A 19768-nucleotide genomic window follows, 5' to 3' on the forward strand; every position below is an offset into this window, starting at 1 on the left:
TAGACTGTCTTGTTTGCACAGCCATTGCCTCGCTACTGACCTCCTGGAATCTCAGTTTCCCAATCCACCAAATGGTCATAATAATTATACGTACTTCACTGGGATTCTGTGATGAATAAACAATAGCAGGTACCTACTAGCCCAATAAATATCAGTAATTATTATTGCTATTTATAGCGTGGGTACCAAGTGTTGGACGTTGTGCTAAATGCCACGTATGGATGCGGCAGTTGCTGCTGGTGCTCTGCCCACACCCCTGTGGGCGGTTACCGTTCTGCACGTGCCAATAGCTTCTCGCAGAACCCTGGACGCTCTGCGTGAACTCGTTAATTTGGCTGCTGCATAGGGCAGGCCGAAGTGCTGGAGAGTTAACGCTCCCGTGAGCAGCCCTCCACCAGTGAGGAGCAAGAGCTGGCAGATAGATAGCAGCTCCCTTGCCTCCCAGGGGGACTGCTCTGAGGCACGATCTCCACTGTCTTCGAGGGTCCCCATCATGATTGAGCCCCAACTGCCCTCCGTAGTAACCTTCTTGTTAATACACTGTCTTGGCGTCCTTCTCTGTTTCACTTCCTCACTGCCCTTCCAGAACTTTCTGAGATTCCCTGTCGAGCAAACTACTTTTCCCTCTCATGCTCATCTCAGGGTCTACTTCTTAGACAATGGGGTATTTCATTTTATCGTCAAACAATCCTATAAAATGGACAGATATAGCTTCCCCATTTTATAGTTGAGCAAAATGAGGCTCAGATAGGTGACACCACCGGCTCAAAGTCTGAGCCTTGGGCACTTACCCTCTCCACTGCCTCCCCAAGGAATGGGCCCTGATGGGCCCTGCTCCAGGACCTCTTCTCCCTCTGCCACCCAAAGCTCTGCTGACCCTCTGGGCCTGCATCTCCCCCCTGCAGGAAGGTCGCTGCCTGTTCGTCATCCTGCTCATGGCGGTGTACTGGTGCACAGAGGCCCTGCCCCTCTCGGTGACAGCCTTGCTGCCCATCATCCTCTTCCCCTTCTTGGGCATCCTGCCCTCCAACAAGGTCTGCGCCCAGTACTTCCTGGACACCAACTTCCTCTTCCTCAGCGGTCTGATCATGGCCAGCGCCATCGAGGAGTGGAACCTGCACCGGAGAATTGCCCTCAAGGTCCTGATGCTCACTGGGGTCCAGCCGGCCAGGTAAGGCCAGGTAATGGGTCCAGCCCAGAGGTGGCGAGGCAGAGGGACCACATCTCTTGGAGCCTAAACCCACTCTTCCTGCTCTGGTCATCCAGGGCAACAAACTCATCATGTCCCACCATCCACTTGTCTATTCATTTCTCAAATATTTAGTGAGCCGCTCTGTGTGCCAGACACAGTGCTAGGCCCTTGGGCAGTCCTCGAAAGTATGTAAGAATCACATGGGAATCAGTTGAAATGCTGATTCCCAGACCTCACCCCCAGGGATTCCTGTCCAGTAGTTCTAGAGGGGGCCATATTAGCAGTTTGACTCAGACTACTTGGGGCTGAATCCCACCTTTCCTGCTCTGGGAGGTGACTTAGGCTCTCTTTGCCTGTAAAATTATGATACAGTAGCTTGGACCTGCACAGTAAATGCTGGCTGTTATCATCCTGGTTTTCTATTTACCAGCCAAGGTGACATGGTGGGTGTGGAGTGGATGGAAAGATGGCCTTGGAGAGGCAGGTAGGTAGGGTCCATTCCTAAGGGCCTTGGGCCCCCTAGCTAGGATTCCAACTTTTATTTTAAGATGATTGAATGGCCTTTAAAATAAGGTCATTGTTGTTCTTTTAATCTTTTTTTTTGCAATTTGTTGAATCTTAAGGATTCCTTCCCAGTAATGTTTTTAAATTCATAAAGCACAACACATAGGATTTAAAACAACAACCACAACAATTACAGCAAAATGCACTTATCCAAACAATTTTTTAAAACCACACAAATTTGTGATAGAATACTATATGTACTTCTTTATTAACACAATAAATGATGAGATCTAGCAACAGCCTCATAACTGTAGTTTTGAGGCAGTTCTGAGTGTCAATGATATTGCAAGATGTCTCAACTATTATAATGTGATATGGAAATGTCTGTGATCTTTACTGGTAACCAACAACCCTTCTAACAGAGAAAAAAAGTTTTTAATTAATTAATTTATTTATTAATTTTGGCTGCATTGGGTCTTCGTTGCTGCACGCGGGCTTTCTCTAGTTGTGGCGAGCAGGGGCTACTCTTCATTGTGGTGTGCGGGCTTCTCACTGTGGTGGCTTCTCTTGTTGTGGAGCACAGGCTCTAGGTGCACGGGCTTCAGTAGTTGTGGCATGCAGGCTCAGTAGTTGTGGCTCATGGGCTCTAGAGTACAGGCTCAGTAGTTGTGGCTCACGGGCTTAGTTGCTCCTCAACATGTGGGATCTTCCTGGACCAGGGCTCGAACCCGTGTCCCCTGCATTGGCAGGTGGATTCTTAACCACTGCACCACCAGGGAAGTCCTCCCCTTCTAATAATACTGAACTTTTTTGCCTATGTTTATCACTGAAGGAAATATTTAATTTCTATTAGATGTTAGTAAAATAGAGGTATATTTTCCCCTATCATGTTCGTTCTGAATTATATCTATGGCCCCCCTGGTTATCAATCTCTGCTTTAAAGAATTCTAAGCTGGGGAGTGACATGACCAGATTTGCATTTTTTTAAAAATTCCTCTTGGCTGCCATGAGGGGATCAGATGAAGGTGAGAAGACGGATGCGGCCCAGGTAAGAGACTGTTCTGGGGATCCAGACGAGAGATGGTGCCACCTTGGACTAGGGTGGTGGCAGTGGAGATGGGCTGAATGGATAGGTTTGAGAGCTCTTTTTGTGGTGGGGATGGGGGTGGCGATGAGGGAGAAGGAGGTTCTGAATAACTCATGGTTTTCTAGCGTTTGCTCTGGGCCAGGCATTCTGCTAGGCTCTGTAGCTGTTTCCTCATGGAGGAACTGTCAGTCCTATGGGAGAGATTCCATCTATAGAACTGATCCCAACACAGAACAGAATTTAATACCTAAGGGACACATGGTGCAATATGAGCCCACATGAGAGATATAGGGTGACTTCTTGGAGGAGGTTACATTTGGCCTTGAAGAATGGATGAGGCTGCTGTCAAACATGTTTTAAAGTTACAACAATGAAAACGGTATGACACTAGCTCAGAAATAGATTTTTAAAACACAGAATAAATAATCTGGAAGAAATTGAAATCCGTGGGAAAGGGAAGGATTCAAGAAGTGGTGGGTGTTGGAATAATTTGTGTATTCTTTAGGAAAAAATTCTACTTAGATCCGACTTTGCTCTATACAACTAAATAAATTCCAGGTGGATTAAGAGTTCAATGTAAAGAAAAGCAAATCACTAAACTTAGATTCCTGTTGGTGGGAGGGACCAAGCAATGGCAGGCAGGCAGGACATCAAGGCGTGTTTGGGAGCTGGCGAGAAACTCAGCAGAGCCGGAGCAGGGGTGCCTGGGAGGAGTGGGAAGGGAAGGGGGAGAGAGGAGGCTGGGAAGGCCACTTAGGGTGAAACAGTGGAGAGTCTTGGTGCCAAACCAAGACACCTTTATTCTGCAACGGGAGCTATCCAGAATTTGTGGGCAAAGGAGAGAAAATGTCAGGGTTGGTGTGTCTTTAGAACTAATTTACCTTGGGCACCTGAGGTCAGTTCACTTACATACACTGAGTCAGTTTCCTTAGATCTAGAATAAGCGTGGTGAATGGATTTGGTTCCCACTTGGTCACTAGCTTGTCCTCTCTGGGCCTTAACTTTCCATGTGTAAACAAGTGGGATACAAAGCAGAGGCCCCAGTTCTAGATCGGCCTCTGACTCCCTCTGTTCCCAGGCTCATCCTAGGGATGATGGTGACCACGTCCTTTCTGTCCATGTGGCTGAGCAACACGGCCTCCACTGCCATGATGCTGCCCATCGCCAGCGCCATCCTGAAGAGTCTCTTTGGCCAGGAGGTTCGTAAAGACCTCAGCTGGGAGAGTGAAGAGAAAGCAGGTGAGTCTGTGGGAAGGGACTGGGAGGAACTCCACCAAGGTGGAAGAGTGGGAGTGGGGAAATCCAGAGGGTGTTGGGGAAGGCCAAGGGAATGCACTTATTGAGCACCTACTACGTGCCAAGTTTAATAATAGTAACTGAGAATTCACTAAGTCAAACCATGGTACCTTTTTAAAAAATTTACATTTATTGAGCATTTACTGTGTACTAAGCAATGAGTTAAACACTTTACATACATTAACTCCTTGACCTCTCAAAACAGCCTCATGAAGTAGGTACTATGCAACTTGAAACAATGATGAGATTTATTTCAATGAGATTGGCAAAAATAAGAAAGCTGGATAGTGCCCAGTGTTGGCAGGAATGGGAGCCATTGGAACTCTGTGCGCTGCTAGACAGTGTGGACAGTCAGCCTTTCTTAAGGGCATTCTACAAATATTTGATCAAATTAAGAGTGCGTATACCCTGGAACCCAGAAGTTTGGCCCTGAATGCAAGTGCTAAAGGCATTCTGACACGGGTTCATGAGGAGACACATGTGACCATGTTTAGTGCAGCATTCCCTGTGGTATGCTGGTTAGGGTTCAGGTTCGGGTTAGGTTTAGGGTTGTGGTATGACCACCATCGCCAGTAAAGGAGGAGATTGAGTGTGGTGGGTGCACGTCACCGAGCACTATGCTGCTTTTAGGAACAAAGAATTAGAGGGACATATAGTTATAGAAATAAATCTCATAAAACCTAGTTGTGATTGGAAAAGCCAGAAGGAGATATAGAACACAATATCGTTATGTAAATTAAAAACACTCACAAAAGACAAAACGTTTGCAAGAACATAAACAAAGGAAAAGCTACACATTAAACGCATCCCAGTGGTTGCTCTGGGAAGGATGGGATTGGGAAATGGGGATAAAAGGGACCAAATTAATAAATAAAACAAAAAGAGTGGCCTTGTGCAACAGATAGTGAGAATGTGCCATGAAATGAGGGATTGGATTCACTTAAATCTCTGAAACTGTGTTCTAAAGAAAACAAAACACAAGTAGCTGCCATGTTTTTAAGTGACTAAATGAGAGCTCAGAGAGGGGAACTGACTTCTCCAGGTCACACAGCGAGCAAATGGTAGAGCCCAACTTTGCACCCAGGCAGCCTGGCTGCAGAGCCCACTCTCTTCCGCATGAAATCAGCTGCATCAGTGAGAATTCTTTTGGCTGCAGGTAAAAGGATGCCTGTCTGCCAGTGACTTAAAGAACAAGGGTTTATTTTCCTCAAATGTCAAAAAGTCAGAGAAGGGCAGTTCCAGGGTCATTTCAGAGGCACAAGGATGTCAGGGCTGTTCACTGGTATCTCTGTGATTCCCTTGGTCTTTCCCTCGTGGTTGCAAAATGGCTGCCGCATCCTGAGTCTTGGGGCTGCCAGCTGCCCCCACTTTACCTACTTTATACCCTGAGCTTCCAAGTAACAATCACCGATGTTAGTACTGAGTACTTACTTTTATGCAAGGTCTCATCTAAGGGCCTTACATCTGAATGACATGGAGCTAGCTTTGACCTCATTTAGAGCAATGGAAATGGAGGAAGAAATTTAAAAAGTGGTTAAAGTAGTCCCCAAGGTCACATAATTCCAAAACAGCAGCTCTGGTATTTTGAATCCAGGTTGGTTGACTTTAGCGCCTGTACTCTTAACCTCTGTTGTTCTGCCTCCCATAGAAGATGTTTTTTCTAAGAGTTTAGTGGCAAAAAAAAAAAGAAAAAAAGGTATGAAAGCCAGTTCCCTCATTATATGAATAAGATGAAAAACCTGAGACTCGAGAAGGGGAAGGGACTTGCCCAAGGTCACACACAGCGTCATGCGAAATCCAGAGTCTTTCCCCTTATGCTGCAGGATGTCAGGAGGCAGGAGACCCTGGGAGGCTGGGGCAGACCTCTGCTTTCATAGGTGGCAGGATCAGAGATCGGGGATTAGTTAATGATCAGCCCCAAGACCTAAAACGGGTAATTCCAGTGCAAAGAGAGATGTTCTCTTTCATCCAGTTTCTGTGCTCTGCCCTGGTGGCAGGAGGTAAGGACAGGAGTGGAGGGAGTGGAGACTCTGTTTATGGGCCAGGATAGGGGCGAGGAGGCTCCTGGAGGCTTTCCTGGAGGCTTTAAGTCCCTGAGGGACACCCAGAGCAACAACTATAAGGATGATGTGAGCTACCATTTCCTGAAGACCCACCCTATGCCAGACACTGTGCTAAACTTTTCATACCCATTAGCTGATTTAATCTTCATAACAGTACTATGAAGTAGATGACACCCATATTACAGACGAAGAGACTGAGGGTCAGAGAGGCAAAATGCTTTGCCCAAAGCAACATGGTGAGTTAGTTGCTGAGCTTTGTCTGAATCTGGAATCTGTGCTTACAAGCCAGAACAAGATAGAGCCTGGGGCAGGACGGGGCTCGCTGGACAACACCCTAGGGATCCTCAGCCTTGGAGGGCAGCCCTGCTGCTTCTCTTCAGTTCTTTTACACACTCTGCTCCTTGCACTGCCTGGGGGACCAGGGCCACATGGGTGGTGGCTTCTCCTTCTACATGCATGTTCTCATTAGATCCTCCACTTCAGCCCTTCAAGGGTGGCCCTGGCATCATGCCTATTTTACAGAGGAGGAAACTGATGCACAGAGTGGTGAAGTATTTGCCCAAAGTCCCTCAGCCAGTAAGGGGCCCATTTGGCTTTTGAATCTAAACTCTTCCACTCTCCCCCCTCCTTTTTTCTGCCCAGAGAAGGCTAGGCTGCCACCCGTGCCTTTCCTTTAGGAATGCCCAAGACGCTCTCATTCCAGAAGCAGTCTTGTCAGCTGAGTTAAGCATTGTCCTCCTCTTGCCTCTTCATTCATGAGGCTGCGAGAGGGGGCCTCTTCCTGAGGCTCTTCTCTCATCTATAAAATGAGGACAAAACCACCCATTTCGTACATATCGTTGTCAGGCTTACATGAGAAATGAGAGCCTGGCACATAGACATGGTTAATACGTGGCAGTGATACTATTGCTATTATATAAAAACCAGTATAAGAGTTCCAGGAATTGGAAAGAGTGGGTAATAAGACCCTACACCTTGATTCAGGTTGAAGTTTCCTATGACTGCTAGTTGAGAAGGATTTATTACCCGTCTCCTCCGTGGACTCCAGGTTCCATGGGAGCTTGTGTCGGTCTTTCTCATTGCTGTGAACTATAGTATTGTTCACCTAGAACACTGTTTGGCACGTAGTAGATAATCAATAAGTGTGTGAAATAAATAAATAAATAAACAAACCAGTTACTGAACTGTTCTATGCCTGTTTCCTCATACATAAAATGGGGATATTAATCCTTACCACCCAGGTAGTTGTGGGCACTAAGTAAATTAATGGATGTAAAACTGCCTATCCTGGGGACCTTTGACTTCTCCTGGGGTGCTATTTACCTAATCTGATACAAGAACTCTTTCCTGAGAGCCTTCTGTGTGCCAAACTTCAAGAACATTTCAGTCATACCAGGGAGGTTCAATTAGAGTTAGCTGTTCCAGGTCAGAGCCAGGTGGGTGCCTTTGGAGGTGGGGTGAGATTCAAGGGGTGGGGAATCAGTAGTCCTGGGAACAAGCCGACTCTGCCATTTACCCAGTGGGTCATCTTTATCCCACGCTTCCCCCGTGTCTCTGGGCCTCAGTTTCCCGAGGTGTAAAGAGGAAGGTAATAACCCCTGCCCAGCTCTCCCAGTCTGTTCTGAGGCTGCCGTAAGATTACAAATGTGAAAGTTCTCAGCTCCCCCACCCAATATAAACTCAGGGACTGTTCTTATTTGAATAAGATCTTACGTAAACACCGAGCTCCTAACCAGCCTGCGATTTCTGGACCCAGGGAAGTCAGAACCTTTGGAGACTTTGGCCTGTTTTCGTGTGGTCACTTGGGTCAGTGTGGTCACAGGAAGTACAGGGATGACCCGGGATAAATGGTTAAGAGTAGCTGAGCTGCTAGGGGCTGAGTAGCACCTTGGTTTTCCAAGTTTTTTTCAACTTCATCTTCATTGGTTTTATCATCATCATTAGAAAAAATAATGCTTGGTATCAAATTTTTTCACATTACTAATTTGCATAAAGAAAAAGTGAAACTCCCTCCTTCCTAATTTTAATTGCTACAGATAATTACTGTTCATAGCCATGTGTGTATGAATAGCTTCCTCTGCCTCGTCTATAGCATGTACAGTTTTGTATCAGGGCTCTCCAACTCCGATGCTGGCAGCAACCAGCTTCCATGGCTGAGGACTGTGGCAAACTGGGGAGCACTCACCCCCTCTAAGGTCATGGGCAGCCACTGAAGGCTTCAGTTCCCCATCTCTAACTTCAGGGGAGCCTTCTCAACCCTGACTGCCCAAAAGAATGACCTACAGAGCTTTTAAAAATACTGAGTCCCCAGAGCCTCTAAACCAGAACCTCCAGGGTGGGACCTGGGCATTCTCAGCAAATTCTAATGTTCATCCGGGGCTGAGGAAGGTGGCCTATTGTTATACCCGAGATGCTGGTGAGCTCTGCGGACATCTGATGCTGCGTGACAGCCATTCCCAACCCGGGTGAGAAGGATACAGAGAGAGCTAGAGATGGCGGGGGGGTAGGGAGTCACTGGGTTAGGGTTCTTCCTGTCTGGCCATCCCCTGGGGAGCGACTTTGCCCACCAGCATCAGTGTCCTATTAACAGTCCTTCACTTCCTGCTTCAGTGCCCCGGCCTCCGGCCCCGTGTGTTGCATGTGGACGTGTGTTCCCATCACGGGAGCCCTGAAGCCCTTGTCCCCACGGCCCAGGGTGAGCTGATCTGAATTTAGCCTTCCGACCCCTGCTGGTGGGCCAGCCTCAGGCACAGTAAAAATGGCCCAGTCAGCCACCATGGAATGCTGCTCCCTCGTGGGACCAGCAGGAAAAGAACAGCCCAGAGTGGAGAAGGGAAGGGACTTCCCCAAGCCCCCTGGTGAGACAGAGAAAGAACTGAGGCTGGAGTCTAGACCCTTCCACCCAGTCCACGTGGCCAAAGCCCCCCAGGAATACATCTGTAGTTAAACAGGTTGAGTTTGTTATCGTTGCTGCAGTGAGGGAGAACACACACCACGGGCAACTACAGTCAACTCAGAGGGTGCTAGAAAGCACCTCTCATAGGATTTGGGCTTTGGTTGGGTCATTTTGGATGGGGATGGGGGCTAAGAAAGTAGGGTTTGCTCTAGATTGGGTGCTGTCAGAGACTGGTGACGATTCTGTGATTAGGCAAGAAGTAACCATTTATTTAGCAAGAGAATTGGAAGCTTGATATTTTGTGGGTGGCAAGTGGCTTTGCACTTAAACGAGATTAGGAGGTGTCCTTGCTCTGGCTCATTTTATCAGTCTCAGAGTGACTTTGTCTGAAGTCGGTGATGTGTGAGATTGTTTAGGTCCAACAAGAGAACGATGTGTCTGTCGTATCTGGGTCAGACAAGTTCCAGACTTCAGGGACCACTCTTTTATTCTTTCTTGGTAGTAACCCACATTTTCTAAATCCCCACTAGTGCTCAGATTCCTGTTAAATTTTTAAAATCAGGGGCTGGCAAACTTGGGCCCACTAAATCTAGCCTGCTGCCTGTTTTTCATGCAGCCTGTGAGCTAAGCATAGTTTTAATGTTTTTAAATGGTTGGATAAATCAAAAGAAGAAGAAGATTTTGTGACATGTGAAGATTATATGAAATTCGGTTTCAGTATCCAAAAATAAATGTTTAGTCACACTAGTCATTTCTGTATTGTCTACGGCTGCTTTCATGATATCATGGCAGATTTGAGTGGTTACAACAGAGATCATATGGCTTTTCATATTTACTACTGGCCTTTTACAGAATAAGTTTGCTAATCCCTGCTTTAAATGACGTTTTAGTTGTTCAGGTTGCTATGACAAAAATACCAGAGACTGGTATTTATTTCTCCCAGTTCTGGAGTCTGCAAAGTACAAGATCAAGGCGTCAGCAGATCCGGTGTCTGTTGAGGGCCTTTTTCTGGTTTGTAGACAGCCATCTTCTCACTGTGTCCTCACATGGTGGAAAAGGCAAGGGAGATCTGTGGGGTCTCTTTTATAAGGGCACTAATCCCATTCATGAGGGCTCCTCCCTTATGACCTAATCACCTCCCCAAAACTCCACCTGTTAATACCATCACATTAGGGATTAGGTTTCAACATATGAATTTTGGGGGTGATGAAAACATTCTGTCTGTAGCAAATAAGTCAACTCTTTAATCCTCTTGATAACCCTAGGGGAATTATTACTTCCATTTTATGAATTAAAGATGTTCAAGGGGATCAAGGGATTCATCTAAGCCAGAGTTTCTTAACTTTGGCACTATTTGACATTTTAGGTAGGATAATTCTTTCTTGTGGGGGCTGACTTACGTCCTGTAAGATGTTTAGCAGCATCCCTGATCTCTGACCACTAGATACCAGTAGCACCCCAACTCCCCCATCCCAGTTGCAACAACCAAAAATGTCTCTCGACATTGTCCAATATCCCCTGGAGGCAGAATCGACCCCAGGTGGGAACCACACTGACCTAAGGTCGCAGAGCAAGTGATGGAGCTAGGACTTGAACCCTGAACCCAGGTGTTCAGCTACCAGTCACACTTCCAATGCCCTGGGATGGATTCTTTTGCTCTTGGTGATGGTTTCAGCTGCCGAAACTTTTAATCCCTTCAGTTGTCTCCACGACACTCCAAGGCTCCTGCGGGGAGACTGGCCTATCAAGCAAGGGCTTCTTTAAAAATGAAGTCAGATCCCGTCCTGACTCTCCTCTGCTCAGACACTCCCCTGGCTCCACTCCCATCTGGCTCAGAGGAGAAGCTAAAGTCCTGACTGTGAGCCCCAAGACCTCTGTGTGATCCACACCACTTCCTGCCGCCTCACTCCTGCCACTTCTCCCACCTCTCCTCCTCCTTCATGCCCCTCCAGCCCCACTGATCTCCTTCCTGCTTCCCAACACACCAGACGCACTCTCACTTCAGGCCTTTGCACTTGCTGTTCCTGTTGCCCCCACCCTTCTTCCCACAACTCTTCAGATGATTGGCTCCTTTTTATGCTGAGGTCTCAGCTCAAGTGCCATCAGCTCATATGTCTGCTCTGTTGACCTGATCACAGTAGTCCCCCTGCTCCTCCTCCCCACGCTGCAGTCACTTTCCATCACATGGCCCAGTTTCATTTCCTCTGTCACTTTCATCACAACTGGAAGTTTTATTTGGTTATTGTCTGTCTCCCTTTCTAGAATATAACTTTCATGGGAGCAAGGACACTGTCCTGTATTATTCACTGTGTACCCCAAGCTCATAGTCAATAGTACACAGTAGGTGCTCAATAAATGCTTTTTGAATGTATGGCAGACTGGGGTCACCCATCCCATTGCTGACCCATTACCACTCAGAGCTAGTCTTTCCCAAACATCCCTTTGACAATGACAGCTCAGGTTAGCCTAGGCTTGAGTTATGGGTTGTCAAGCAGCCTTGCAGTGAACTCCCTGCCCACGGGCCTGAAGACCTCTCCAAAAAGGGATGGGTGGGACAGGAGCTTGGAATTTTGAGTATCTTTTTTTTTTTTTTTTTTGGATCCAATGACTAGTATAGGTCAGGACCTGAGGAAGCACTCTGATTGACTGCACAAGAATGGGACACTCCTGTCCCATTTACTACATCACACTAAAGACATCGTGTTCTTTCCTCCTAGCTGCTGTGCGGAAAAACGGCCTGCATACTGTGCCCACGGAGATGCAATTTATTGCCGGCACAGAAGAGTGAGTTCCTGGTGAAATTCACAGAGGAGCCAGTGCTTGATCCAAGGAGATGATGAACAAGAATTCAACGCTCCAAGCAGTCCTCCGCCTACCCCCCAGTTTTTCTCCAAATGACCTAATGCCCAAGTTTCCACCATTTATAGCTTTGGCTCCAGGCTCCTTGAAAAAAGCAAATGTGGGAAGGGCAGGGGAGCACATTAAATCCCTAAAGGTCTGCTGAGGTGCAGGGTCTAGAAGGAGGGACCAGAAGAACAGGAGGCACAAGCCACACGACAGTCGTGGAGGAGAGGGTGTACCAGGCCAAGCGGCTCCAAAGACAAAAATATCCTGAGACACCCTTCGCACTTGTGTGACTTGAGAAGTATCTTGACACTGACAGCACATTTAGTCTTTGGTGTCTTTTGTATATGGCAGTGTGGATAAGATCTGGGTGCTTAGAACCACGCAGACCTGGCTTTGAAGCCTGGCTTTGCCGCTTACCGGCTCTGTGATTTGGACAAGTCACTTAACCTCTCTGAACCTCAGTTAGTTTCACTTACCAACTGGACATGATATCAGAACCCACCGTATAGGGCTGTTTTGATATTAAATGAGAACATGTAGCTAAAGCAGGTTTCTGGGCCTTCCATGTACGGATGGTAATGCTTGTTGTTAATGGCATTGTTATCTCGATTTAATGGTGATGAAACAAACAGCAGGAAGTAAAGTGACTTGCTCAAGGCATTGCTGGGCATCGGTCAGGTCTGTTTCATTCATTCAACAAATATTTATAGAGAGCTTACGATGAGCCAGGTACTGTCAGGGATACAGCAACAAACAGAAAAAAAAACCTGCCCTTGCGGAGAAACAAGTACACAGTAAAATCCATAGTGTGTCAGAAGGTTGGTGAGTGCTATGCAGGAGAACAAAGCAGGAAAGCAGGCTAGGGATGGGGTTGGGGTAAAGGGCAGTTTTTAAATGTGTGGTCAGGGAAGGCCTCACTAAGGAAGTCATTCTTGAGCAAACGGCTGTGGGAGGTGAAGGATCTGTGGGAACAGGGTTCTCAGCAGAAGGACCAGCAGGTGCAAAAGTCCTTAGAGTTCAAAGCAGCCAGGAAGCCAGTGTGGCTGGACCTGGGGGTCAGAGAGATTGCTTGTGTGGCAGGAAGATAATGGTAGAGGGACAGAGCATGTGGGACCTCATCGGCCATTGAGGTAGCTTTGACTTTGAATGAGATGGGAGCTGGTGGAGGGTTCTAGCAGAGGAGGGACCTGATTTTACCTGAGTTTATCTTATCCCATGGCCTGCGCTCCTTCCTGGCACCTTGTTTGGGGGCTTTGAGTCCAGCTTTGAGATATGGGTTCTATAGTTGGCCCAGCTACTCACTACCATGCAACCTGGGAACCACCTCCCCATGCAGAGCTTGTACTGAGTCTTTTGGAAAAGAGCTGATCCCCACTCTCTGGAACTCCGTGTCCACTGGATGCAGTCCCCAGCCCCACTCCGGGCCTCCGTTTCCCATCCAAACGAGGGAGGGAGTGAACGAGACGAGCGTGAGGGCCCTTTCCCTCTCTCATTCTCCTGTGAGGCTCAGTCTGGTTGGGGCCCCAGGTCTGAGGGAGGCCACAGATTCCTGACCAGGCCTCTCACCCTGAAAAGTCAGGCCAAGGCATCCGTCTCCAGCTGCTTCCAGCCGTTGTCTTCCTTTCAGACCCAGATCACATCCCCACTGCCCTCTGGAGAAGGGGCCCCTCATGTTAGTAATTAAGGCCTGAAGATATTTGAACTATCTCATTCTTTATAAGAAATTGATTTGTTACGCAGGGACAATTCTTAGTTTTATTCGCTTATAAACATTTTATAATTGCACAAGTAAAAAGAAAAAAAACTCTTAAACAAAAAGAAAAATGTGCTCAGTATCTCACTCCCAAAGATAGATTAGAACAGTTAAGTAAATACGATTCTAGACTGTTTCTTGATATCTCTCTATATACATAAGTGCATTTCTGTATTTAAAAAAATTGATCACACTACATATGCCACTTTATAACGCATCATCTCACTTAATGGAGTGCAGTGGACATCTTTTCACCTCAATAAATTTGTGTCAACATCATTATCTTTTAACCATATAATTAACAATTCTTAATTTTATTTTTTCCCCAAACTCCTCAACTATACCAGGAAAATAACCCAGATAGTACAAATAAAAACTAAACGAGGGAAAAAATCCATAATTCCGTCCCCAAGAAAGGCACCAAAACAACTTTGTGTATACCATTGTAGACTTTTATTAATATTCATATATTCATGAAATATGTGCATATTTTTAAAATAAAAAACTAAGTAGTGCTGTTTCCTACCTTTTCACTTTATATAATGGACATCTTCCATTTTAATAAACGCCCATCTACATCACCTTTTTTTTTTTTTTAATATTTTTATTGGGGTATAATTGCTTTACAATGGTGTGTTAGTTTCTGCTTTATAACAAAGTGAATCAGTTATACATATACATATGTTCCCATATCTCTTCCCTCTTGCTACATCACCATTTTTAATAGCTGCGTTGGTATTCCATCCAGAAAGAGGATCATCTTTTTTAGCTAATCCCTTTTTGATGGATGTTTAGGTTGTTTTCCATTTAAATTATATTTAATACCAATTATTACTTTACGACAACTTCTTAGAACACTTAAGCTGAAGGGTTGCACATTTTTAGAGGTTTTTGGAGCCTGTGCCAATTGCCTTCTGGAAAGTTCACTTAGCTCTCCCATCCTGGGCAGTGTGTTTCCCCATAAGGCCAGGAATTCTGAGTGTCTTCTGAATGGCTTCTCTTTGGATTTGTTTAAAGCAAAGACTGTCCTGAGGAGGCGGAGGCTCCAACGGATCTCCAGGCTAACTCTAAGAAGGAGGAGGAATATCGCAGGAACATCTGGAAGGGCTTCCTCATCTCCATCCCCTACTCGGCCAGCATCGGGGGCACCGCCACCCTCACGGGCACGGCCCCCAACCTCATCCTGCTTGGCCAGCTCAAGAGGTAAAAGCCAGCGCCCCACCCACTCCCCAGCACGGGGGTTTCTGTTCCTTCTATTCTTCTCCTCCTCCTTCATCCAACATTCAGGGGTGTCTGTTGAATGTCTTCTATTGGCCAGGCTCTGGGGACCCAGCGATGCACAAACCCCAGCAAAGTCCTTACTCTGGGGCACTTCCATTCTGGTGGGAGAGACAAGCAATACAGGAAAAAGCAAAGGAATATATAATATGTTGGTGTGACAAGTTATGAAATAAAGCAGGATAATGGAGTAGAGGTGACAGGAGTGATGCTGTTTTATGTAGGTTGGTCATGGTTGTGTGATCTCTCTGATATGGTGACATTTGAGCAGAGACCTAGAAGTGAGGGGATGAACTCTGTGGACACAGGAGGGAACAGCAACCCAGACAGAGGGAATAGCTTGTACAAAGGTGGGACTGTCCTGGGGAACAGCACAAAGCCCAGCCAGGCTGGGGTTCAGAAGGGGATAAGGTAAGAAGAGGCCAGACTAAGGCAACAACTGTAAGGACGCGGCTCTTCCTAAAAGTGAGATGGGGAGTCAGAGGAGAGCTGAGAGCCGAGGGGTGACACGATATGACATCTCCTTCTAAAACCAACCCCAGTGGGAGGTGTTGGCGTGTGGCTGTGATGTGCCGTGAGAAGCTTTGCAACCAGCCACACGGGCCAGCAGTGGAGCGGATTCTGCCAAGAAGTGAAATCTCCCCATCGCTGAAACTGTTCAAGCAGAGGCTGGGTGGCCATCTGTCAGGGCATGAGAATCAGAGAAGGATTCGACAAGGTGGCTTGTCGTTGATTCCATTATTCCAAACCTCTTAGTCTGAAGATTTAAAAAATCCTTAGAATCCTTCAAGATTCTAAGTATTTTCAGATTCCAGGATTCTGAGAGGCGGGGTTTCTAAGATTTCATTGCAGTGGAGATGCATTTAATCTATGATTGTAAGTATTTGACAAACAAACAGCAACAAAACTATTTGATATTCAACATGGCCACATGTGCTGGCCAGCTTCTTTATCTGGTATTCAACCAAAGAATCAAGGACTTACTGGGATGATGGAGGGAAAGCTGGTTCGGTTGGTCTTCCTGAGAGCGGGCTTGGTGTACATAAATCAGTACTATACTTGCGGGTAGTCAAAGTTATTTTCATGAGAAAACTTAAGTACGCCCATGTCTTACCTCATGAACCAATTTTAAAACCTTAACCCTGCACCATATTCTCAGGTTCTCAAATCCTTTGATTTTAAGAGTATGATGAAAAACAGTGATTCTCAGCCATGGGTGAAAAAAATATCCTTGGATCTCAGTTGCAGAGATTCTGATTCAGGAGGTAGCAGTATTTCCCCAATTGATTTCAGCCCACTGCAAACCTTCGGTGTCTTTTCGTCTCCATTCTTTGAGCAAGACTTGGCTGTGAGACTGGAAAACCAGAAGCCGAGATGGCCCTGCTTCAGATGTAAGGACGATCCGGGCTGACCCTTTAGTCTCCTCCCTTAGCAGGAAGTGCCGGCAAAGGGGCAGTTGACTGGGAGGACAAAGCAGAGTCTTGGGTATTAGTTCTTGCTGGAGCACATCCCCAGGGCTGGACAGGAAAGACGTGGACTCCGGGGGCCTCAGGGGCTGGTCCTGAGTTGGGGATTGGGGAGAATGGGAGGGCATTTGCTATCAGAGGGTTTTTAGGCTGCCTGTCTGCTCTGATGTGAGCAAGCCTTTGTTCCGACTTGAAAAGAAATTAGGGGGAAAATGCTGGAGCTGTAAGTAAAAGTATCAAACATGAAGGATTTTGAGTAAAGTGCACGCAAACTACATGCAAACCATATACAACATTTAATTGCACGAGCTAGGACCTTGTGGTCAGGAAGGAGGGTATTTGAAAGGAATATGGGGTTAATATGGGGTTCTGAATCCCCATCGGGGAACCTGGGGAGACAGGGAGATGGCTGCCCTGAATGTTCTCCTTGGCCTTTGCTCCCCAAATACATTTTATGAGTTTATTCTGATCATGCACGATATAGACACATTATAGAACACTCAGAAAATACAGGAAAAATTTGGACGACGTTCAATCCCACTGTTAATATTTAGCATACTTCCTTTAGTTTTCGTCTGAAAGTAGATGTGCATCCGTCGGCGTGGCTGACCTCGGCGGGCTCTCACCTCCCTCTTTTCTCCAGTTTCTTCCCACAGTGCGACGTGGTGAATTTCGGCTCCTGGTTCGTCTTCGCCTTCCCTCTTATGCTGATGTTCCTGTTGGTGGGCTGGCTCTGGATCTCCTTCCTGTATGGAGGGATAACCCTGAGGTACCCTGGTGTTTCACCTGAGCTTTGCGGCGGGATGAACCGTGCTCAGTAGCGAGTGGCCGTCCTAAGTCGTTACAGTTTCATGTCAGATGTGGCGCCTGTAGTCCTCCTCGCCTCCCAGGGATGTGGGGATTACAGGTGCTGTGGGAACTCGCCTGCTAAGCCCAGGCCCTCAGTGAATGTCGCTCACCATCAATAATTACTAACAGTGTTGTTACTTAAGTAAGGTACACACTCGTATCAGAGAAGCAGGTGTGTAGCGTTTCCCATTTCACAGGACCTCAGTACAGGAGAGAGTCTGGGGGGTCATGAGGACAAGGTATCAAATAACATTGACTCAGACAGTGAGAAAAATATTCCTTTATCGACTCATGTAGAATCGATCTGCTTATGCTGGGGAGAAAGTCTCAGTAGGGTGAGGAAAAACTTTAACTCTCTAACCTTTCCAAATTAGCCTTTTAAAAAAGAAAGAGCAAGCCTCAGGCCCAGAGACTAAAGCCAGCAGTGGTATCTAGCCATTTTGCTTTGCTTTCATGTCTTTATTTTTGTGGGTACTCTTTTTTTTTTTGCGGTACGCGGGCCTCTCACTGTTGTGGCCTCTCCCGTTGTGGAGCACAGGCTCCGGACGCGTAGGCTCAGCGGCCATGGCTCATGGGCCCAGCTGCTCTGCGGCATGAGGGATCTTCCTGGACTGGGGCACGAACCCGTGTCCCCTGCATCGGCAGTCGGACTCTCAACCGCTGCGCCACCAGGGAAGCCCTGTGGGTACTTTCTATGTATGACAAGTGATTCTTGTTTTCTACGTATGGGAGCGATAGAAATTTTTCCATTTAAATACATTTCTTTAATTAAAATGCTGAGTCTAGTTGGAGGAAAATGTTAAGGAAACACGAGCCCCGTGGTATGTGGCTATACGAACGTTTGTGAAAGTAGGTTATGAATGCCTGGAGTTTGGGGAATACTAAAATAGGAGCTGCAGCTCAGGGCTGGGGTAGCAGGCATGTCATAAAGTCATTCTCTGATTCAGTCCCCTCACCTCTCTGGGCCTTAATTTTTCTCATCTGTAAAATGGGACCAGTAAGAGCTACTCTGGATCAAAGAGATGTGAAAACACCTTGAGACTAGAAAGGCTCTGATCGTGGTGTTCCTTGATCCCTCAGAGCAGAAACTCAGGGTTCAAAGCCCAGCTTAGCCGAGAGAAGCAAGCCCAGACATTGGACTCAGATAAACCAGAGTTCACATCATGGTTCTGCATGACCTTGAGCAACTCTGTCACCTCCCTGAGCCTTTAGTTCTTTAATTTCTTCACTTGTAGATGGGGGATAATAATGAGCTACACCTAAAATAAAGTCTAAATGAGGGAGAGTGCGAAAACTGCCCAGTGCTGAGCCTGAAACAGAGCCCCTTTCTCCTGTCTGCCTGTTCCTTGGACATCTGCAATACTTGGTCTCGGAGGAGGCTGTGATGAAGGAAATGTAGGTGGAGGGAAGCCCAGTGAGAGAGGTGTTGCTGGGTGGGTAGCAGGAAAGGTTCCGGCTAATCCCATGACACCACCTTCCTTCAGCAAGTATCCACCGAGCATCTGCTACGTGCCTGATGCTGTCACACAGGTGCTGAGGATGCAGCCCCTGGGCAAGGCTGAGGCGCTCCTGCCCTTGGGGAGCTTGCAGTCTAGGTTGGGGGAGACAGACAGTGAACAACTAATCAAAGCAGAAATACCAGTCATGATTAGTGCTGGGAGGGAAATGGATGGTGAGATCTGATGGTGCACGCTAGAGGGCTCTCACCTTACTGGGAGGGCAGGAGAGCTTCCTTGGGAAAGTGCGTTTGGAACAGGAATAGGAAGAGTGAATAGATTAACCCAGTAAAGGGGAGAAGGAGATAGGGGTGATGAAGAGCATTCCGGGCAGATAGAGCAATGAGTGCAAAGGCCCCCAGGCCAGAGGTAGCAAGGGGTCTTCTGCAAATGAAAAAAGGTTAAAGGGACTGAGTTCAGGGTGTGAGGGAGATTTGTGGGCCATGAGGCAAAATGATCAACTGGGCATGATTTTACCTCCCCCCAACCTCACCCCGACCCAGGGACTTTTGGCAACGTCTGGAGACATTTTGCTTGTCACAGCCAAGGAAGTACTCCTGGGGTCCATGGGGTAGAGGCCAGAGGTGCTGCGAAACATTCTACAACATACAAGTCAGCCCCCTACACCAAAGAATTATCCCACCTCACAACAAAGAATGATCCTGCCCCAATATTGTCAAGAGCTCCAAGACTGACAAACCCTGGGTTAGATCACTGAGGGCCTTGTGGGACATGGATCTTCACAAAAAAGAACCGTTGTGAGTTTTTTAAAAAGCATTTATTTGTTTAATTTGGATAAGCAACACATACACATGGTTCAAAAATCAAAAACAATACAAAGAGGTACGCAGTGAGAATTCTTCCCAGCCATGCCTTCGATTACCCAGTCACCCAATACATCCCTCCCAAACAGGTATCCACTTTTATTGGTTTCTCGGGTAATCTTCCAGAGTTTCCATAAGCAAATACAAGCAGATACTATATATTTTCTGGTGACTGGTCTCCCTGACAGATACCATTTTGTATAGTAACAGGTATTTT

At 46.8% G+C, this 19768-nt stretch overlaps 1 protein-coding gene across 2 annotated transcripts in view; it reads left to right on the forward strand.

Annotated features, from left to right (window-relative positions):
- SLC13A3 (solute carrier family 13 member 3) overlaps positions 1-19768 on the forward strand; it is a 94704-nt gene that overhangs the window by 45974 nt on the left and 28962 nt on the right. Inside the window, exons 3-7 of one of the 2 annotated variants that reach the window (XM_027078145.1) lie at positions 906-1171; positions 3862-4022; positions 11756-11822; positions 14656-14841; positions 17026-17151. In XM_027078145.1, coding sequence (XP_026933946.1) covers positions 936-1171; positions 3862-4022; positions 11756-11822; positions 14656-14841; positions 17026-17151 — 776 coding nt within the window. In that variant the 5' untranslated portion in view covers positions 906-935. Of the gene's footprint in view, positions 1-905; positions 1172-3861; positions 4023-11755; positions 11823-14655; positions 14842-17025; positions 17152-19768 lie in introns of those variants that run through there. The other variant, XM_027078146.1, reaches the window with a different exon arrangement.

Source organism: Aethalodelphis obliquidens, unplaced genomic scaffold (assembly GCF_003676395.1).
Source record: "Aethalodelphis obliquidens isolate GAN/ISIS:26980383/991018 unplaced genomic scaffold, ASM367639v1 scaffold42, whole genome shotgun sequence".
Lineage (NCBI taxonomy): Eukaryota > Metazoa > Chordata > Mammalia > Artiodactyla > Delphinidae > Aethalodelphis > Aethalodelphis obliquidens.